This window comes from Zosterops lateralis (assembly GCF_965231275.1).
Source record: "Zosterops lateralis genome assembly, chromosome: 26".
Taxonomy (NCBI): Eukaryota; Metazoa; Chordata; class Aves; order Passeriformes; family Zosteropidae; genus Zosterops; species Zosterops lateralis.
In genome coordinates, this window is record NC_139786.1 from 6,017,170 (window position 1) to 6,040,337 (window position 23,168).

Consider the following 23,168-nt stretch of genomic DNA (forward strand, 5'->3'; position numbering starts at 1 on the left):
TGCTCTGATTTACACCTCAGGTACCAAACCTGGGACAAAGAAGCTCCTGTAGCAACCACAGCTACAGGACTTGGGCTTTGAAAGGTTATCATCAGATGCTGAGGGATATATGTAATATGTGCACCAAATATTGTGTGTGACTATTCCCTTTAACAGCCTAATTGAAAAAAAACCCAACGTTTTTAAAAGAGAAGAGGCTCAGTGAGGTCTAACAGCCATGGCAGAGCAAGTAAAACCTGGGCTGTATCCAACTGCCATCAGCTCCTGTGTCACCCTGGCTAAATCAATCTGTTCCCCTTCCTCAGAGACATCAGAGGAGGATAACACACACCTACCCCTGTAAATCACTTTAAGATGCTGCAGTGAAGCTTCTAACTGAGCAGTGCAGGGCACTCTTTCAGCCCAGACCTGGAGCTCAAAACCCAGGTGGGAAATTCTCCTGCAAGGAGCACCTGAGAGAACTGGGTTTGTGGAGGCTGGAGAAGAGAAGCTTTGGGGTGACCTAACTGTGCCTGAAGGAGCTGATGGAAGATGGAGAGAGATGATTTACAAGGGGCTGGAGGGACTGGACAAGAGGAATGGCTTCAAATTGACACAGGGCAGGTTTAGAAGGGATATTGGGAGGAAATTCTCTCCTGGGAGAAACTGGCACAGAATTCCCACAGAAGCTGTGGCTGCCTCATCCCTGGAAGTGTCCAAGGTTGGCTTTGGAGCAACCTGGGATAGTGGAAGGTGCTCTGGATGAGCTTTAAGGTCCCTTCCAAATCAAACCATCCTGTGATTCAACACCAACATGGCCACCTGAATAACTCTGAGACAGTCACATCTAAGGAAAACAAACCTGACTGGGCTTTGGGAAGCCCCAGAGCAGCCTGCACCTCCCCCACTGCTCTTTCCTCCCAAAGGGGAGGAATCCACACACTCCAATTCCAGGGGTTCAGAGTGGAGGAATCCACACACTCCAATTCCAGGGGTTCAGAGTGGAGGAATCCACACACTCCAATTCCAGGGCTCAGTGTGGAGGAATCCACACACTCCAATTCCAGGGCTCAGCCCCAATCCTCCTGGCCTGGAGATCATTCCCTTAAAGGAGCACAGTGGGAGCAGCAATTCCACAATAGCTGCAGAGCAGGAAAGCAACATGCAAATTACAGGGTGGCTGCCTGACAGATTTCCGCGTGTCAGGAGATCTAAAAACGGGGATGTGCCACGGGGAGCAGGCAGGGAATGATACGGTACCTTCCGACATAATTACCACCTTCTGGGGAGAGCAGCCTATTATGGGGTATTTATAGGGTCAGGCAATTACAGAGCTCCTCTCCCAGACGTGTAATCCCGAGGAGCAGGGAGCTGATGGCTGGGCTATGATGGATTCCAGCATCTCCACAAGAGATGCCAGCCACGATATTCGCCGTGGTTCAGACAGAGCAACGCTGCTGGTCACGATGGGAATTGCCTCCCTTGGGATCCCTGTGGCATTCTAGCATTCTTCTGGCTGGCACAGAAATGACCAAACCAGTGCTGCATGGCCGGCCTGACCTGTGCCACTGCTGAGCAATGCTGCCCACACAGCCAGCAGCCTCAGACTTGGGGTTATTTTTCTCTTCTTCCAACCCTTGACCAAATTAATTTGTGTATTTAGGACTCAGAGCTTGCAAGGATGCCACAGTCCAAGAGCAAGGCATTATTCTGGCAGGAACAATCTGTTGCTAAAGTCAGTGAAATTAGGAGCCCGAGCAGCACCAGCTCCCTCCCTACAAATCCTGCAGGATTCTGTTCAACTCTGGTCAAAAATTCCACATTATAAATACATTCTAAATCCCCAAGAAGAAGGTAAGTTCTGTGCAACTTTCTCAAGCTGAACATGAAAGTGAATCTGATGGGTTGTTTCATATCATGTAACATAAAGAAAATCACCTCAATTTTCACCAGAAATAACAACAAAATCAACTGAAAGCACCGATCACACTGCAGAGGAAAATCATCATTCAAGACATCATCTCTTTAGTGCCATCTTAAAGGCACCTGCAGGACGTGCACAGTTTATAGTAGTAACAACACTTTCACTCTAAAGGAAAAGAAAAAAAATCCTTCAGACTCTGACAGGTCCATGGTTATGCAGAATAACTCTTCCCCAGTCTGTCAAACAGCTCTGCTCAGGCTTTCCTGAGAACACGGCACAACGTGTGCTCTAAATGAGAACTGGAGTGAGCGACATCAAAGCTGTGCAGACAGGAAACTTAAAATGGTGCCTCCTTAATGGCTTCCACACAGAGAGCTGCTGCTGGAAACGGGAAGCTGCTGCTGTGTCCCCACATCCCTCCAAACACAGCAACAACACAACACAAACACAGGGAGAACGTCCCGACCCAAACAATGCAAAAAGTGACGCCGCGCTTTGGGCGGGGGCAGGCCCAGATGGATCCTCTCAGCCCAAAATGTCCAGAGCAGAAGTGATTCAGATCCCAAGGCTGCTGCTGCTGCTCCGTGTTTTCCCCAGCTGCTGCCCTGACAACACAACCCAACAAGGCTGAGCACTGCCCAGATGGGGAGCACAGGAGTGCTGGGTTCACGTGGCCGTGCCACGCAGCCCCTTCCTCACCCACCCCACGCTCCTGCAGCCCCTTCTCCTGGGAAAAGCACCTCAGAAGAATCAGGAGGACGTGGACCCAAGTTCCATCTGCATCACTCATCCCAGCTCAGAGAAGTGGGGAAGAACCAAAATCCAGCAACAAGCCCAGCAGTATGACCAGACCCACTTGTAAATGACGTTTCAAGCAGGAGAGTCAGGAGATTGTCAGTGAGGACATGTTTAGGTTTTAACTGAGTCCCACCAGCTCGGTATCCAGGGATTCCCCCACCCACAGTGGCACAGCTCTCTTTGGAAGTGCTGCTGGCCTTATTTCCCTGCTGTTTGAAGTGATAGTAGCAGAGCTGCAACACAACTCCCACACAGAGCGTGTGTGGGATCCCAAAACCAGAGAACTGACAGCAGGGAACAGATTGGGAACAGCTTCCCTTCAGAAAACCAAAGCCATTGACACCAAAGGAAATCTTGGCTTTGTCCATCAAATCTGGCACACAGCTTTGCCCACCCTTCCCAAGAAAATTACTCCTTTTGCACATTCCAGTTCTTACACCCCATTCCCTCTTATCAACACGTGGCCTACCAGGACTTACTGACATGAATGAGCACCCAGAAACAGGGAATGGCTTCTGTGTCCAACACAAACCTGGGGAACATCTGGCTCTGGAATTCAGAGCAGAGCTAGTGCCTATTCACTCTTACCAACTCCCTTTTCCATTCCTATACTTGCAATCAATTCTACAGCGGGGGAGAGAAAAAAAAGTGCAGAAACAAAAGGCAGATACTCTACTTGAATTGCTGGTCTTTGGTGCTCCTAGTTTTAGCCAGGAATCTCTCAGCCAACTTCTCCAAATTCCTGGAGTAATCCATCTCAATCTCTGCCTTCTTGCGGAAGAAATCCTGCAAGTCCTGCAGTAACTGGACCCGAAGCTCACACTGCTGGTCAAGGCATTTCAGCTGCTCTACCAATTGGGCACGGATCTCTGCAACAAATAAAAGCACTGCAGATTAAACACAATCCCATCACAGCAAACACCATCAATTCTCCAGCAAAACATCGTTAAAAAGAGTATGTTCCCTCATTAGTGCCAGCCAGGCTTCCCCTGTGGTGATTAACTCTGTCTGTAGGCAGAAAATGACTGGGGTTGCACCTTGGACACAGCAATAGCAGGAAATCCATCCCAAACCCTGCAGCCTGGTGCACAGCAAAGCTTTTGCTGCTGAATAGTGCATCACTTACAAGTGTCAAATGCATTTTTGGCATGGGGGAACGAGTGGTCACTGCCTGAAAATGTACTGAATCTCGGTCTGGAAAAAGGTCTGAACGCTGCAATCCCCCCACGTCAGCCCAGCAAATCACTTCAGGGAATTTCTATCAAATTCCTCTGCAAACCACTCCTGATGCAGAAACAAGACATTGCACATTCTGGGGCGCTCCCCAAAGGCACCAAATTCAGATTATTCAGTTTGTTCTTGAGTCTCCAGCTGTGCAGCTCATTATAAACCAAGCCATGAAAGAGATGAAGAAACCCCTCTGGAGAGCCAACACCAGAGCACTTCCCATTAGGAAATCATCTCCAGGAAGGCTCCTTTTCCTTTTAAAATATCTGCAAGTAGCATTTCTCCATCTAAGGCCTCCATAAAGCACAGAGATATAAGTGTTAAGATCATAATTAATTATTAATTTATATCCATAATAATCACAGCGTAATTATTATGAATGTCTCTAGGTTAACACAATATTTTACAAACAGTTTTCCAGCATTTTACAAGCATGAAAGCTTCTCCCATTAGCCACGTGTTCTCCTTATCCCATTGATCCTGAATTGAAGGGACAGAATAGTAAAATGACTCACTCACGGTCAAACAGGGCAAGAAAACACAGCAGAAGTGTGTCAGTCCCAGCTTAAAAATGCAGAAATATTCAGTGATGCAGCCAGCAAAGGCTATTTGGCTTTTACACAGGCAATAAACTCAACATGAAATCAATAAAATATGCCCTTTCATCTAAAGGTCTTTGAGCAGTGAAACTGTAGAGATTTGCCGTGGCCTGACTGCGAGCGCTGCTCCCTCCAAAGGTTTTCCAAGACGTGTTGTTCCAGGCTGAACCCAGAACCAGCAATAAAATTTCAGGTTTCACAGCTTTCCTCACACCTCCACAGTGCGACTGCAGGCGCCCACAACTCCATCACCACAAGGGAAGGCGGGGAGAGGGAGCATTTCCTAAATCTGATTTTTTTTTTCCTAAATCAGCGACTTCACCGCAGATTCCTGAAATACAGAAAATCACAGAGAGCAGCTTGGCTCCTCTGTGAGTTTGTCCCCTTGCCCAGAAAAAAAAGAGAAAAAAAAACAACATCTGGACCTCCATGGTTTCATTCCTGCCATGCACTCCCAGGATCAGTTGCCTCGGATCGTGCTCACATCTGCGGGAATGGTTTTAAGGAATCCGGGATTTGCCGTGAACAAAACCCCGCATCTTTATTTTAGGGACTCCAAAACCCAAACCACATGTATGAAAACATGGCTCCTGGGCAGCCTTGCCAAAAAAGAGAAAAAAAAAAATAACACAAAAAATCTGCACAAATGTGGGGTTTTTCAAGCTTGAAGATGACCTTGATTAGCTCTGAATTTGGTTGTTCCAAACTGCTCAGCCTGTGGTGCCCACAGGTTTTTGCTGTGAGGATGTTGAAAGCCAGCAAGATTGTTGAAAGGGAGGAGTCAACACTGTAACGTGGAGGCAAAGCTGGTCAAGTTTATTTTTTTCCCCAGCAGAGAATCTTAAAAACCAGAAAACCTGTGTTTCTTCATCAGGAAACAGAGCTACCGGCAAATACATCAACCTGAGCTGCCTGTGCAATTCTTTAACCAAAACCACTCCAGCTCTGCCATTTCCCCAGACCCAGAGATGCCCCAGCTCCGGTGGGAGGAGTGTGGGGTCACCCCAGGAAGGGCTCAGCACCCTCTAAAGGTGACAAACGCAAGAGGAACCCAACCATGGATGGGCAGGGAAGCAAGAGCCACACCAGGTGAAATCTGCATGCTGCATTCACCCCAGCTCTGGAGATCCCTTTGCTTTTTTGAGCTGCCTCTGTTGTCTGCCCCATCCCAGCTGGTGTTTCAGGACTGGCAGGGCCTGGGAGGGGAAAGCTGGGATGCTCACACACATCAGACCTGCCAGCACTTATGTAAAACTTTGCTGCTGATGCTCAACATGTGCTGCACACACTCAGCCCCAACCACAAACCCACTCAAGGATTTGCAAGGCTCTGCACGAGTGACAGGTTTAACCAGGGAAATGCAAACCAGACACCTCCATCCCACCTGAGGCTTTGCCATGAAGACTTTTTAAAGCCAAGGAGGTGATAACAGCATCAAAAATTGCTAGGAAGGTGGTGTTTCCTTGCTGCAATCACTCAGCTCTCTTGATCCTTAAGCTGACACTCACCTGCAGGTCTGACATCCAAAAAGGAAAATCCTTCAACATAAGGAGCATTAGAAAGCTCTTCCTCCCTTTGTGTTTTCTCCTCCACCCTTTCCTCACCAAAAAGGGATGTTCCCAACACAGAAACAACTCTGTGACCTTTTCAGAAGCCACTGGACAAAAGACACTAATTTTAGTCAGTTGAGGACTCAGTGAAAGGGATTCCACAAAGAAAATCCCTGAGCAGATCTGGTGTTTTCTGCTGAGTTCATTAAGAAAGAGAGTCGGGATTCAAATGCAGCAAATATTGCTTGTGATATATTTGTGCATTTAGGGATTGCTCATCTGTGATTTTTTGGAAGTCAGCAACCCTCTCAACATAGATGAGTAGCAGACATCTTGTTAGAGAAGAGGATTGGGGTAGGGATGGCAAATACCAGATTCAGGCAGACCATGGCATGACCACCCATCCTCTTTGGTGCCTCAACTGATGGACAACAACCCAGGAAACTGGACATTATCCACAGTGTTCTCAATTGGAAAACCACCTTCTGGAGCAAAAGTAGAACCACAAAGGACCCCTTCCAAAAACCCAGCAGAACACGAGTGTTTTAATTAGAAAATCACCAGGCAGCTCGAGCTCTTGGCTCTCGAGGTGGGGACACTTCACACACACAGCTCTCGCTGCACAGCCCCGAGAACCAGCAACTTCTCCTTCAGCGTGAAAGGCGATATCAGCACTTTTCTTTCTAAATCAAGGCAGTGTTTTGGAGGGGAGCAGTGACAGCTGATCGGGCTCCCGCGGGGAACAATGAGCCATTGAGCCCCGGCTTATCGAGGCCGCGGTGCTGGGCCCGAGCGAGGCAAACCTTGCTCATCTTTCAAACACACGCCCCGCAGCCCTCTGCCACAAAATAAAATCAAGAATGCAGGAATTTCCTGAGGCTTACTGGGCTGTTCCAGAGTATAAAGTGTCTGCTTGTTTTCTCACTGCTTACACAAGCAGAAGGTATTTTTTCGGGCCTGCTCCGAGCACATCCCTCGGCGGAGTCGGGGCCGCGCGTGCTCTAACCCGAGGTCACTGAATTACACGGGCCCTTTTCATGTCTCCAGTCACAACAACCACCCCAGCCCCAAATCCATGGCTTCTGCATCTTTTAATTTGCACAGGTTAGTAGGTTAATAGCCACTTTAAACACCAAAAAAAAAAGCCTTTCCCCCTCCTTTCCTTCAGAGTTTGGCAATACCACCCACTGTGGTGGATGAAGACAAGGAACAAGCTCCTGAAGGTTCTGCTCCTGCTGCCAGTGCTCCACGGGCCTGAGGGTGAATAAACACAATTGAATTCACTGGTCAAGACGCCGGGGGCAAAATTAGGATTAAACACCAGGTATTCTTCTGGTAAGCCTTGCCCTGTATTGCTGAATTCTGTCTATTGTATTTCAAGCTCACCTGGCTGACAGCTACACAGTGCAAACATCCTCAGTGGCCACGGAAAGTTTTCCATCCACCTCAAACAAATGGTTTATTCGTTTCCACCACCGATCATAAAGTCACCTGGGTCACCAAGGGACAGGCCATTGTATAACCCTGGACATTTGCCTGACTTGACTTTTGTCCATTCTGCAACCACCTTTCCAACATTCCATATAGCACGCAGAGGGCAGGTCCAGTTTATAATGAATACAGAGGGTGAAGAAGGATTTTCTGCCTTCTGTACTTCAGTCCCATTTTCCATTTCCCATCCAGAGCAACTGCAACTGCCCCATCCCTGGAAGTCTTCAAGGCCAGACTGGATGGAGCTTGGAGCAACCTGGAAGGTGCCCTTGCACATGGCAGGGGTGGAATGATATGAGCTTTAAGGTTCTTTCCATCCCAAGACATTCCATGATCCTCAGCATCCTCAAACTCCCTGGCAAGGAATTGTGTTTTCACCAAACAATTCCACCCAGAGCAGGGGGATATCCACAACGACTGGGACTGCACTTTGCTCTGGTACAGCACCTAACATCCACCTTCAGAAAAACAATTCCCCAAACTTGACTTTTTAAGGCTTAAGCATCCTATAGAGTTGGAATATGGACCCAAATCTCCTGTACCAGCTTGTTCATTCTCCCATAGGTCACGCAGTGACCTAAGAAAGGGAGACCTCAGAGCCAGGAGCCCTCCTTCACACACTCTAAGCAAGGCTCCTGCACCAAGCAGGATGATGTCCCTGCCTAGGAAGGGTTTCAGCCCTTCCCAGGGATAAGCTGGCAGTGCTCTAGCTGGATGGCAGCAGAGTGAATCACAGGCTGCCAGCACAGGGCACCAGGAGGAGGCACGAGCAGCCCCAGCTGTGGCTGCTCAGTATCTCTCACCCATCTCCTGCATCCAACGCCGTGGCTTTCCCAAGGAGTCCCCGCCCCAACCCGAGTGCCACGCTGGATAAAAAGATGACAAAGCTTGGGAAAGGAGTGGGATGGCAGCAAAACACAACCACCAAGCCCCAGCTCCCGCCCAGATGGAACGGCAGAGCTCTCACCCACACGGCTCCGCTGCACCGGGCAGAGCCTGGCTCAAACCCAGCTGTGCCTGGTGGTCCCACTCCTGTCCCCACCCCATGGCACTGCCACCAGACCTCAACACCAAGGCACAGCAGGATCCAGGCAGGAATGGGAAGGTGGCAGCCAGCACAGCCTGTGTGGCTCAGTTAAGCCCTGACTAAGAAGGAACCACACTAAACTGCACATCCAGCCTAACACAGGCTTATCTTTAGGCTCCCCACAGCACAGGAAAGGCAAGGAAAGCCAAAAGGAATTAAATCTCCGCTTCAGACAAAGCTGGAGCAGTGATTTTAGATCTTGTGCCTCATCCTTTATCAAGCCAGGCTCTCCTGGAAGCTGCCACACACTCGAGTGGTGAACATCAGAATGAGATGTCCTGGCATCCCCCTTTGGAGACTCCATGGAAGTCAAATTAAAGATTACAGCTGAGTTTAAAGCCAACACTCCATTCACTTTGCAAAAGTTAAAACCATCCAACATTACAGCTCCTGAGTGAAAGCAATAACTGTTTAAATATACAAGTAACTTTCAGAGAATGTGCTGAATCACATATTTTGACATGTTCTTACCACATCACTAAATTATTCACATTTCTCCTGCCATCACTTATGAGAGGCTGTACTCCAAGAGTGAAGGACTTGGTACTTCTGACTATTTTTATTGGTACATGATTACAAACAGGACTGTGACTAATGACAGGCCCAGCCCAGCAACCCCAACGTGGCTGGGAGGTTTAATGACTTCGAAAAGCCTTTATATATTAACAGAATTCCAGAGAACAAGCTGTGTCACCAGCCAAAAGCTGTTGATCATCACAGCCTTAAAAAAATCTCCCTGGCAATCTAAAAGCTCGACTTTGAAGTAAAAATGATATAAGAGGAGGAAATGCAGCCTTTTGTTTAAGACCAGAGCCAGGAGGGAGATTCAGGTTCACAACCACTGTGAGCCCTGGAAAAGGTAAATATTCTTTCTACAGCCAGATATTCCATTTGAGAAATAATAGCAACGGGTAACACGAACTGACAAGAATCCCTTTGTAGTTATAAATATATAAACAGAGCTGGAGGTGTTGGGAGCTGAAATTCTTTCCAACAGAGATTGATGAAATTGTTTTGAGGTGCAAGACGAGTGCTGGGAGATTTGCATTAATGAAGTGAAAGGAGAGGACGCCAGACGTGCTTAAAAGCAAAAATTAAGGCTGGTCTCAGTCTCAGGGAAGAACTGAGGATACTCAGCTTTTATTTCCTCACCTACACCCTAATATATGTGCATCACTAATTACCTGGGGCTCACAGATTTTCCAGGCACCAAACAAGAGGCACTTGCAGGACTGTGGCAGCCGCTGCATCTGCCCTGGGTGCTGCCTCCAGCACAGCTGGAAAATTTATCACTTTCAAGAATCCCATTGACCACAGTCAGCCTGGACATTGGTTTTCCATATCCACACAAAAAAACCTCCACAAAAAACCAAACACACCACTCATCAGATATTCCCAGACTGCAAAGTGATCTGAAGCTGCAAAGCTTTTAAGCTGATGCTCAAAATTCTGCAATTAACCACGGTGGCAAAGTTGCCAAGGTATTTAATCCATCCAGTATTCCAATTAAATATTTAAATATATTTTTTCTGTCTAATGAAGGTCTCTCCTTTGTTATCATCAAAGCACAGCCCATGCTGTTGACTTTTGGGGAGGATGTTTAAAAGCAGAACCCAGATTAAATTCCCCTGGGTGGGAATTCATGGCCCTAATTCCAACAGCAGAACGTGAGCAACTCCTCCAAACAAGCCTGATAAGGGGTAACATGTTTGAGTACATCAGGTAATAATCATCTATTTTTAGGTTCTACAACTGTTTACTCAAAAGAAATAAAAGTTTATCAATACATTTCAAATAACCCACGTGCAAACAGCAGGAGCTTTGCAGCTCCTCCTCTCCAGGAAGTTTCAGGGCTATTTTAGGATTGTCTGCACTCAGTTAAAAGTTTTCCCCCAACTGACACCAAGCCAAAATAATAGAAAAAAAACAAACCTCAGGCAAAGCTTTGCTTATGCTTTCCCAATTTCTGAATGCTGGAAAAAACACCACGGGCAAGCAGTAAAACTACATTTTATCACTCTTTTGCAGCATGGAATTACAGAATAAACAATCTAAAAGTCATTTTGACACATGGACTATTATTGAAATCAAACACAACACACACACACACGCCCAGTTCATATTTTCAAGATTCAGAGAATAATTTGAACTAAAAATACTCTTTGTAGCCTCTTGTAATGAGCACCCCCAAGTGTTGCGTGGCCCTGGGAGGCAGGAATTGCTTTGGGCCCACTGAACAACCTGGAATAATTTGTTCTCCAAAGAACATTTTCATAGCTATTTCAATGGCTTCCTCTCCTGCAGGGTGACAGAGACAACACTGCATAGATAGCCAAAAATTTGGTGAATATTTTTAATATAAAGGGTTTTTTTTCCTGCTTTAGTTCCCTTTCTTCTTCTGGCCCAGGGCAAACCAAGTCTTCCTGAAGCACCAAACTCAGAAATTTTCCATCACACTCTCCTACTGCTCACCCAAACCTTTCTCTCAGAAAGAAAAGACTCTTCTCTCAAAACTTGATGTGTTAATCACAAACAAACAAACAAAAAGGTATCAGTGCAAGGAGCTGGAGATGTACTCCCAGTTACCCACAGCAACAGGGAGTAAACTCAGCAAGGAGTGAAGCTGAGCATGTGCTGGACACATTTTCCATCAAATTCCCCCTAAATTCTCACAAAACCAAGGCTGGTTATAACTAAAATGTAAAAATGCAGAATGTTTCTGGATCCTCTCTGGGAGGGCAGAGTGGGGATTCCCAGCGGGTGTTGCATAAGGATCACACCACAAGGAAGGGAAATTTAACTCCTGCTCCTCCACCAGCCCCTGGACCACGCCAACCCCAGAACCCTCCACTTCCAACCCCACTGACACCACTCTTGAACACCTTCAACACCACCAAAAAAAACCCCAAAAGCCACAAAGGAGTAATACAAATTCATCCAGTTTGGGGGAAGGCTCCTGAGCAGTGGTCAATGCTGGGCCTCCCCATGGAGCATCAGAGTGCAAGAAGGAACCCAAGTGCCCCAAAAGTGTGGGAAATGCACAGAAACACCCTGCAGGAACCGTGGTAATAATTCATTTGCAAGCCATGAGCTGCCTGGGCGTGGGGAAGGAGGGAAGGAGGCAGCCAGGGCTCTTCCCTTCAGAGCAGGAGATTTGAATGAAGAATGTGGTGCTGCCGAGCTCACAAAGCACCTCAGGTTCCTTTGTACAGGGAGAGGCTCTCCAACAGAAATATCTGTTTATTCTAGAATAAATCCAGCAGGAAGAGGCAGCAGAACAGGTCCAGGAGACAAAAAGATGAGTTTAGGATGCTGCTGACCCTGTCCAGCTCCAGCTGTCTGCTGGGGAACATCCCAGGGGATCTCCCAGCTCCTGGATCAATCTGCAGCTGTGTCAGGGGGGTTTGGATGGGTATCAGGACAAGGTTCTTCCCCCACAGAGTGCTCAGGAACTTCCCTCTCCCCAAAACACAGCCCTGGAGCAATGGCTGCTGAAACTCTTTGTGAAACAACCCAGAAATATTTGGTTGTCCTTTACTTCTCCAATGCATAAAGGTGGATTTTAGGGTTAAGAGAAATAAAATCAACCCAATCCTTTCCTATTTTACAAATAATTCTGGCACATTTCTCCCAACTCCTGCTTCCAGCACTTTCTGCTGTGCTTTCCTGGCTTATTTCAGAAAGTGTTTCTGTTTGCAGCCCTTCACCTCCCCGTCCCTCCCTCTGCTACACAGTTTGGTAGCCACAACTCCATCCTAAACCTTACTCCCATTTTCCTCCTAAGCGTTAAGGTTTCCTCTGCTGCTGCTGATTAAAACAGAAGTTAAACAAGGGCTCCTTTTGCCTTCCAAAATTTCCCCTCCAAGTGTTTCAGCTGTGCCGTGTCAAATATTGTGAGGGGTTTATTTTAATGGCAAAACAAGCCCTAAACCTGAAGTGAATTATTCATCAGAAAGCTGTAATGTGATCATTATTTCTGGCGTTCCCCATATGCTCTCAGTGCCTCAGTTCACTCCAGGAATCCCAGTTTCAGCTCCCTGCACATCCCCAGAGTGCCACATTCCAGTGCTGTACACGCAGACACCTCCAGAGGTGAGAATGAAGCATCCACACAGATTAAATCCTCCACAGTGCTAATTATTTCTTCAGGAAAACAGTCCAGGGATGGAGCAAATTTCCCAGACCCAATTCCCGGCTGCCTCTGCAAAAACTCAGTTAATTTGATATTATATTTTTTTTATTTGTCAAGGGTGCTCGAAGTTTGGAAGTGCTAAAGAATCTGGGATGCAAGAACCCAGAGACAGCATTAATATGAAAAAATCACTATTTCTGCCCAATTCAAAAGACCTGAAAGTTACTGTCTCACACACGATTATTTCATGCAAAGTAACATCAAGTGTATTTGTCAAATGAATAAAATTGCCAGAACAAAAGTGGCAATTTACAACTTACATGCCTTAATCTCTTCAATTAAAGGAAACTCCTTTGGTGAATTATGTCAGATATTTAGAGATACAAACAGAATGATTAATGCCGGTGTCTAATTGAATTTCACCTCAGGATTTCTTTGCCTCCCTCTCCTCTCTGGTACCTAACACGTTAACATGAATAAATGATTGAGAAAGAAATGAAGAGAGGAACAAAAGGGGACAATGTAAACACTCCTCAAGCACAGCACAGCAAACTCAATTTCAAAATCACTTCCAGCAGGCTGCCAAATTCCAGGGCTGTCTTAGGCAGCCAGGGGAAAGTCAGACACACGTGGGGCTGTTTTTTTTAATCACAGACAATTTTCATCCTTGCTTTGTGTTAAAAAGAACCAACACCAATTCACCTGGTGAAAAAAAAAAAAAAAAACCCAAAAGGAGAATAGGATGAGGATTCATTTTAAAAATCTAATAATTATATAAGAATGAAAGATAACCTTGGGTTAGTCCCACTATTCTAGAGGGATCCTGCAATGAAACTCTGGGGTGAAGACCCTCCCTGGTGCCCCCAGCACATCCTCCCCAGCCCTGGGACAGGTGAACCCACCTGGTTGGTCCCAAGCAGCCCAGCCCGGGGCAGGCCAGCAGCCCTTGGACCTGGACAGCTGAACCATGAAGGATCTCCTGGGGCTCCTTCTTCCCTCTGGAGCAGCAGGGAAAGCTCTCAGTCCATGGAGGAAGAGGACAGCGACTGTCCCCAGGAGTCAGCAAGGTGAGTCAAATATACCGGAGCCGTCAGTGCCTCCCTGCCAGGCCCTGTGTGTGCGTTTCTGGGAGGTTTTCAGGGCTATTAATTAACCCGGAGCATTCCAGGGCAGGTGAATAATGAGCATCATTACAGACACTTCACAGCTGGCTCGAACAACATCAAAAAGGCCCAGGTTATTTGCCCAGGGTACCAGTGGACAATGATGACAGAGCTGGTTTCCTCCAGAGCAGCCTCTCATTTTCCCCACCAACACCAGCCATTAAAGCACCCCATAAAATCAAAGTAACGCCTCCTTCAGCTGGCAGGAGAGCTCAGGATAAATCAGTCTTAACTGTTTGCATAAGAAATCAAATTGGAGCATTGTTTTAATTCAGATATAACACACCTAAAAGCCAGACGGGAGCCTGATTGAAAACCACAAAACACATTTATGTTAAAAAAAACCCCAAAATCAAAGTGCTTCAGTCTCCCTGTTGCTCACTGGCTCAGTCTGTTCACATTCAAAAGGAGTTTACAGCAGGAATACTCAATGAAAGCAAAGCTATCCCAGATTGGATTTTCCTATTTAATCCACAGCATTAATTCCTTCAGGTATAAATATTCAGCTGTGTAAGTGCAGCACTGCTGTCTCCAAAGGAACTCACATTTTACTCCACAGCACCACTTGTAAAGGAAGAAATGAATATTTGACAGAGCCTGCAAAGCTCGAATTATGTGAATCATCATTTTTCTATCAGTTCATTGTCAGCTACAGCAACACCCATTAATCAGCACAGCTTAGACCAGAGCTAGAACAAGGAGATGCTTATTTTTCATAAGCCTTTGTCAGAGAACTGACATTAAAATTCAGGTCCTCCTTTTTACACACGCACACGTGTGCTTTATCATTTAGAAACCATTTCTATTGCTCCAGCATTTACAATAAATGACTCAAGGTTCAATAAAAGACTTGACTACATGCACTGTTTGGAAGATACACAGGGCTCTGCCCAGTCTTTGTACAGTAGTAACTTCTACAATAAAATTAAAGTCTACATCTGAATTTTTTTTTCTTTTCCTCTCTGATCCCATCCCATGGTTCTTCTGCAGAAAAAAAAAAAAAAAATCACCTAGTTTCCAAAAAAAAAAAAGCTTTTTTCCAAAAAAAAATTTAGGTCCAGTCCACCAACAAATTGCAGCCATGCACTGGGTGTCAAAGGGGAAAAAAATCCCCATATTTTACACACATTTGTATAAATAAAATGTAGAATAATTTGAAGCCAGAGTATGAGACACAAATCCAGGTATTAATCTGGATTAATTGCAACACAGCATTCCCTGAAATGGAGCACCTTGTCCTGCCTTTTCCATGCAGGGAAAGCGCTGCTTTGGGTCTCCTCTGCACACTTCAAGCCTGACCTGAGCCCTGATTAACTCACTTCACTTTTCACTGAGATGAAAAACAGCACAGCTCAGTCCCTAGAAAACACCACTAAAAATATATCTAATAAATCCAAATTTCATAGAGTCATAAAACCCCAGACTGGTTTGGGTTGGAAGGACCTTAAACCCAACCTGTCCATGGGCAGGGACACCTTATATTGGCCCAGGGTGCTCAGGTTTAAATTGAGATTTCTCACTGGGACAGGAGGAAACAACTGCCTGCTGCAATCAATGGGTGTGACTTATTTACCCGGAGCATTTGAAGCCCCAGCCATGGCAGAGGAGCCCCTGAAGGAGCTGGGGACAAGCCCAGCCAAAATCAACACCCAACAGCAGCGAAGGCTCCTCTCGGCAGGCACACGGAATGTTTGTGTTGGTTCATTGAGCAGGGACTGAAAACAACACACCCAAAATCAACCAACCAGCCCAACAGCCCGGCACAGGGAGAGCAGAGATGGCCAGGGGGATCCAGAGAGCCCAGGAATTCCAGGAGGGATCCAGAGAGCCCAGGAATTCCTGCATCAGCCAGGACAAAGTCAGGGTCAGCTTAGTGAGAGAAGTTTCTCCATCCTCCTTGAGGGGAAAAAAAAAACACTGAGGTACAGAAAGGAAACTTCCTCCAGAGATCTGACCAACTCTGGAACATCCCTGGTTCTCAATCTCATTAATACACCAAAATTAATGGAGCATTTTGTTTGGGTTTAGGGGTTTTTGTTGGAAATACTTAGCAAAAGCCTAAGTCAGGAAGGTCTATAAATATTATCTAAACAATACTGAAAGGGTGTAGTAAAAGCTCCATTGATAAAGTTACACGTGTAACTTTCAATAAAACTTACTTAAATTTGATTTACATGCTGACAACACCCCAGATAACTTAGGAAATCCAGTTATTGGCATGGCTGAATTATGAATTATCAATACACAACATTTCATTAGCTCTTATTGCTTGTTAGGTGTATAAATCATTGATGCCATTAAGCTGTGAGTGACATTTGTAAATTCACATGGCGTGATGGACCTTTACTGTGGAGAGACATTCCTGTGAAGAGCCAGGACAGATGGATTTGTTATCACCACTTAAAATCCAACACTTTCACAGGAACATCAGAATAACTTACAGAGGGAAATGAGCAGTGAAAGCTTCAGCTGCTCTGGTCCTATTTTTGTTTTTTAAAAAGCCTGAATGGTAATTTCCCATTAGCACGAGAAATCTGGTTTTTCACTCCTCTAAAGCCATCGACTCTCCAAGCAGAGGGAGTAACCTTATCAAAGCAAGCCACTGCACCTTCCAGTCTGACTCACACTGAGACCATCTGGACAAAACATTCAGACAAGAGCTTTAAAAAAAACCAAAAAAACCCCCAATATCTTGAAACAAATTGCCAGACAGGATTACACAAAATGATCTGTCGAACGTGTTAGAGACGGCCAGAAAAATCTTTAAAAGCAGACAGAGGGGAGGAAACGTGGATCCTTCTGGGATCCACTCATGGCTTATCTCTTTACCTTCTAGCCTTTCCAGCTATAAAACCCAAGAGCAGACCCTGCCCTGGGGGTTGCAGGCAGCCTGAATCCTGCAGTGTCTCCAGAGATGCCCAAGGAGCTTTGTCAGCCCTGAGAGCTGGTCGTGTCCCACCTCAGCCTGTTCTGGACCTGCCTGTCCAATCCCCAGGTGCTTTTCCCAGTCACACCAGCAATCCCCCAGCACTAACAGTCTGCCACCGCTCTCTCCTACCAACCAGAACGAAAAAAATACTCAGACCTGGGTATTCTTGCTCAATTTGCCCCGATAGCAATCAGCAATGGCTCCAGTTATTAAATAACCCCCCCAAATCTTGGACTTGATTATCCAGGGTAGTTTTTATCCTTTATCTGCCAAAGCAGACATGCTGATCCAGCCAAGACACTGGATCCAGCTCATTGCACATTTGCCTTTCCCATTAACGAGCCCAGAGGTCATTTGCCAAAGGACACACAGATAAAGCAGACGAACTTTCCACTACTCCCCGACAGCTTAATTACTATCCAGGATCTGGAGCAAGCCATGACAACTTTGCATTTGTTTCCACATTTCATTTTTATGACACTCCAACATCTGCAGAGGATGCTGTAATTAAAAAGGAATAAAATTATGGTTAAAAAAAAAAACAACACCAGCAAACCCTGGACAGAGTCATCTGCTCAAAGAGCATGGATTACACAGCAAGTACAGATGCTCTGCAGCAAGACAGAGTCAGTGTGCAAGCTTCAAAGTCCTGAATTACACACGCTGCTGCAGCAGCCAGGGGAGATTAAAATGACTTTTAAGAAAACCCTGAGTTTCACAGCAGCACTGCTGATGTTCCACTTTGGCTGTCCCACAGCGTGGCTGGAGCTGTGCTCTGTGCTGGACTGGGAATGAACCAGATAAACATAAGGCATCCATCCTTGCAGCATTCCTGCATCCAAGTAACCCAGACAGCAAGGCAGAGGGGTAAAACCTCCTTAGAACAGGATGTCCAGCTTTTAATCTCCTGAGGTGCAGCTCAGAAACCACTGCAATGGGAAGGAAGTCAAGCCAATCAATCTGAAGACAGCCTGATCCTCTCCAGTTCCCCACCTTAGCCCCACTTGAAAATCTTCATTTTTAGGCACAGTGACACTGAGCAGCCTCGCAGTTGATGGACAGAAGGACTGGCCTGGCACAAACAGCTCCACACTTGCATCAGCCCCACCACTCAGCAATGCAAATGATCTTCCCCAAATTCAGAGGCTGCAGAGGAAGGAGCGGAGGTGCCTGGTGACAGCAGCTGCTTCCCCTGTGGCAGCCACTGGAAGCAGAAGCATGTGGCAGCTTCCTTGCAGAAAGCTCTGCCCTTAAAAATAAAGCTGGAAGAGAAACTCCTCCTCCCACCTGGTCCTTTGTAGAGAGGATTTCAGATATCATCCTCCAACTCAAACTGCCCCATGGACACGCTCCCCACACACTTTAATCACTGATTCCTGCTGCAGCATCCACGACAGCCTCGATTCACATTTAATATCAGCTTGTACTTTCCTTGATTTCACAACACACCCAAAATAGAACGAACAGAAAATTCTTTCCTCAAGAGGTTTCAGTTCCCTCTTTTCAAAATTGCGTCACCGACGGACAACGAGGCTGGTCCTCATGTGGCACACTGGGGTCTCCTCTCAGGAGCCATTTTCCTTCAGAACCTCCACTCTCCTCACCAAAGAAAAACACTGAGAAGTCCCCAGCGAGAGGAGAAGATCCTGAAGGAGCCGTGGCTCTCAGAATTAAAAACACCCCAGCACACAATGGCCCGAACGTGCCGCAGCGGCCGCGGCTTTTCATTCCGGCCATTGTCCGCTAAGAATAGCCAGAGCCCCACGGCCACATTGTGTGCTCCTGTCCACCTCCCTGCCAGAGCTATTTAAAGCCCAAAACAGCTTCTCCTTGGATGTCAGCTCTGGCTGGAAAGTCAGAGCCAAGGCAGTCTTGAGATTGTGGATTTTAAAGCGCTGCCCGCCCGGTGCGGGGTGGAGTTTGTGATTCAAAACAACAGGGGAGGAAAACTCGCTGAGAGAAAACAGCAGGGCAGGTGTGGAGAGCTGCACAGGACAAGCAGCATGTCCATGAGCCAGCTCCCTCACAGGATCACACAACATTCAGCTTGGAAAAGATCTCCAGGACCATCGAGTCAGGCTGTGACAGATCCCCAAGACCACAAAGTGTCACCTTCCCAACAGGAGGTGGTTGATGTTACCCCCAGGCCACCTCCATTCCCAGTCTGGGTAAGGCTTTCAACACAATCCCTGATAGAGATTTAGAGGACAGAGATGCACAATGAACTTATCCTCTCACAATAAATACATCCCAGTTACACTGCTCCAAGTGTGCCTGCGCTGAGCCACAATCCAGTGATTTTTCCACTGAATTACCTGAATTTTCCATTGGATTACCTGGCCAGGAGCTGTACAGAGCTCACTCAGGTGCTCCTCTGGCTCACTGCTGGGGTTTGAAATAGTGAGGGTCAATTTTCCATTGAATTTCCTGAATTATCTCGAATTATTAAAATCCCACTGAACCAGCATAATTCCTCCACTGACAACAAGTACTGTGTGATCACAGGCAGCCCCAGAAGCTGAAATCAGCAGCCACTTTGCCTTCCAAGAACAAAACAACACCAGCAAACCTCTATCACTTGCAAGGAAATCCAAATATATCAAAACCAGTGGGCACACACTGGGAATAAATGCCAATGCCCAGGGATGCTGCTCATCTCAGCACGACTCCTTAATTCCTTGTGAATAATACCCACTGACAAAAATAAAACCATGGGCTCGGGCTATGTCTATAAACATTAATTGCTGTGATTTGTAATTGTCACAGAAATATCAGCCTTTTAAAAAATAAAGCAACGCCACGTTACTCAAGCCCCAGGAGCCCCATCAGCGCCTCGGTGCTCACTAGACAGCTGCAAACCCAAGGCAGGATTCCTCCTTCTATCTGCAGCTGTGCAGAGCCAAAAAAGCTCCTCCTGGCTCCAGTTTGGGTCCAAAAGGAACAGAAAAGTGATTCATCCTCCCACTCTGCATCCCCAGGCTCCCATTTCTGTGCCAGAGCTGCCAGGAGGAGCCCAGCAGCACCTTTGGCAGCTCAAAGCACTCCAGCACCGAGACAGGAGCCACTCCCAGCCCTCCCAACACGGGGAACATTTGGTGACATTTCCACTGCTACAAACAGGGGGGATGAGTTTGAATCAGGACCTATAGAAAAGATGAAGGTTGAGTCATCCACGCTGATTTCTCGTGCACCAAACTGGGTTTTGCTCCTTCCCCGTTTGCTGCGTGCGAATACTGTATTAAAGAAAATATAATCAAGGAAGCTCTTAGCAAGCAAAGGGAAAAAAGAGCCTTAAAAATGAACTCACTGATGAATTCTCTTCTACTTGCTGTGTTCAGTGGACTCCTGACTTCATCTACAACAACCCTGCCAACAGGAGAAAACTGAAAATAACTTCTACCCAAATCAAAATGACAGCAATTAAGCCATTAACAAGCGGCTTGATGAGTTCAAGCCATGAGCCTGGAGTGTTAAATGGCATTTTAAGCCTTTCTAGGGAAGAACCACTGCTTGCTGCTACAACTCTCTGAAGGCTTGAATGGATGGTTACAGAACTGCTGCTCAAAAAAGCTGCATCTGGCTGAGCAAGAGAACTAAAATGAACCCAAAAATAAAATCCCCACACCAGCAAGTTAATAGTAGGTGTGGGAAAAAAATATTAAGACACCCAGTCTGCAGTATAAGTTTATTTAGAGTAACCACATTATTAACCAATTTGCCATCAGTAATAGAAGCCATCCCCAGTGTCACCACTAGCACAGAACTCCCAGGCTGCAGAAAACAGCCTGACCTCAAAGCAAGCCCTGGCACGTAGGGAATGAAACCACCACAGAACCAGGCACTGGCTGAAGTTTCAAGTCCAGCCTAATTACTGCCAGAGCAAAGAGGATTTCTCTTTGCTCCTGACACACTTTTCCCCTTCCTCCAACAATCCAATTCCTCTGCAGCATTTTCTTTGTGTGTTCTGCTCAAAGCCAGGCACAAGCACCTTCAGCTGGGGAATAGCACTGAGACAAGACCAGAGCAACCTCCCGCCCCTCCTCTTGCTGGGCAAAAGCAGGTCAAAAGGCAGGAGAGAATTCCCAGCACTAAAAACAAGGAGAAGGTCTCTGCAGCACAGGGAATCTTCTGTTTCCTCTTCTCCACAAACTCCCCAAAAATCCATCCCCCAGGAATGTGGGAGCCCACTCCAAGGAAACAGTTTGCTCTACACAAGGAATCAGCCCATAAATAATTTGCTGTGCTTGATGTGCTCCCCAAAAAATGCATTTAACATTCAAAAACTTCCTCCTGTTTAGATCACAAATCTTCCCAGGGCTCAACTTCAGAGGGAACAGTAAAGGTTGGCTTCAACACTAAGGGTTCCTCACAGATGTAGGGAAGTGGCAACACAATCCCAGTGCAGGAGGTGGCAAAATGAGCATCCTTCACATTCTCACCTGGCCTCTCTTCTTGGCAGCTTGAAAGATTTCAAGATTTTAAAACAGAAATTCGACATCCAGGACTGGCAAACCAGTATCTCTGCCAGCACTGAAGTTCACACAAGCCTTCCACTCCTAAAAATAAAACTTAAAGAAAACAGCCATTCAAACTCAATCCCAATGGAGCAAAAAAGAACTTTGGGAGAATCACAAAAAAACAACGCTTAAAAATAGCAAAACCTGATTGTTTGTGTTGGGAGATTTCAGGGGAGTGTTTATTTCCCTCTTAATCCTCAAAACAGCGGGAATCAGAGAGAGGAACAAAGTGAAGGGAGAAAGGCACGAAGGAAGGGATAACTGCAGACACATTTCAGCTCCCTGACAATCTGATTCCAGTCTGTACAAAGCTCTGACTCATTCCTGGAGTTGTTTTTTTGGTTGTTCTTTGCAGCTGAGTTTTATTTGAGGGATGAGCTGCATCGCCCTGTCCCTGTTTCCAGCTGATCCAGGGAGCACCTTTGGCTGGACAGATACCTCATTCAGCATCACCCTGGGATTTGTCCTTCCGTCCCCTCCAAAAAACCCAAGAGGAACAAAACAAAACCAAAAAACAAACCCCAGAAAGTAAAAGCACTGTGCAGTTATCTCCTCTGTCCAAGTAATTTTCTTAAAAAGAAGAGGCACATCCTGTCCAGCCACGCAGGCTGCACTGCCAGACAAAAAAACAAGATAGAAAAAAGTTCAGTGTTCTCTCAACGTGTTTCAAGATGTGTAACTGAATCCCATAAATCTCACCAGAGACCTTGATTTAGGTCATTTGGAGTAATTCACTACCATTTAATCTCCTCACCTACTTTCGGGCTGCTTGGAACACAAAGGCTGAGCAAGAAGTGCTGAAAGCCCCAATTCAGGGACCCAGAGAACACAGACTCCCAAAAAAAGATCTGGATCAAGGGCAGGAGGATCCCTGTCCTCAGCCAAGGCAAAAAGCAGCTCCCACAAAGCTCTGACACCGTCACACCAGAACAAAGGCTGGTTTCAACCTGATGCTCTCTCAATGATCATAAATAATCTTTTCAAAATGAAGATGGATTTGATATTAAAGGAAAAAAAGCAAATTTTTATTCATGCATGTTACAACACACATGCAGTTATACCCAGCGAATAATTTGATTATTTACCTTTAGGTAGCTCACAAATAACATTTCCAACATTTAAAATCTGCTACAGGAAGTTTCAGAATCAGAATTCTCCAAAAGACAACCCTGGCTTTTCTGGGTTTTTCAGGCATTAAAGATGCAAGAGTTCTCAATTATAATTATTATAGATGATGTATAAACTCCCTCATTTACACTAAGTGGCGAGGGAGACCAAAATCTAAGCAGAGATGTTAAGTGAAATCTGGAAAGTGATGCAGTAATAAAATATAAATGTCAAGAAATCTGTGATAGAGCTGAAGAGCTCTTTAGTGTATTGAAAAGAACATTGTGTTTGGGCTCCTTCAAACAAACCCAGATAAATAAATGCTTCACACACTGACTGATAAAACCAAAAGTGCTTTCCTACCATCTGATAAAACCCACTCTCTGTAAGGGAAATGAGGAGTTATGCTCTAAAAGAAGTGAATGGTCAAGAGGTTTTGGTGCTACTGCCATAAGCAGGAGCAGTGAGACTTCAGGGGGATCTTCACTTTATTAACAAAATCAGCTTTTAGAGAGGCACACGACGAGAAGCAGTGAAAGAAAGGAGTGGGGAGGGAAAGGAACCTGTTTTCCTTGTGCTCCTCAGAGCTGGATTTGTTCTTCCTATCGCTGTCAAAGACTCAAAGCCATTCTGCAAACACAGCAAAACCTCTCCACAAGACAGCC

General features: G+C 46.1%; 1 protein-coding gene across 5 annotated transcripts in view; it reads right to left on the reverse strand.

Moving 5' to 3' along the window:
- SRGAP2 (SLIT-ROBO Rho GTPase activating protein 2) overlaps window positions 1–23,168 on the reverse strand; it is a 98,232-nt gene that overhangs the window by 63,256 nt on the left and 11,808 nt on the right. For 4 of the 5 annotated variants that reach the window (XM_083878466.1, XM_083878464.1, XM_083878465.1 and 1 more), the window contains one exon: window positions 3,378–3,570. In XM_083878466.1, coding sequence (XP_083734592.1) covers window positions 3,378–3,570 — 193 coding nt within the window. Of the gene's footprint in view, window positions 1–3,377; window positions 3,571–18,166; window positions 18,236–23,168 lie in introns of those variants that run through there. The other variant, XM_083878467.1, reaches the window with a different exon arrangement.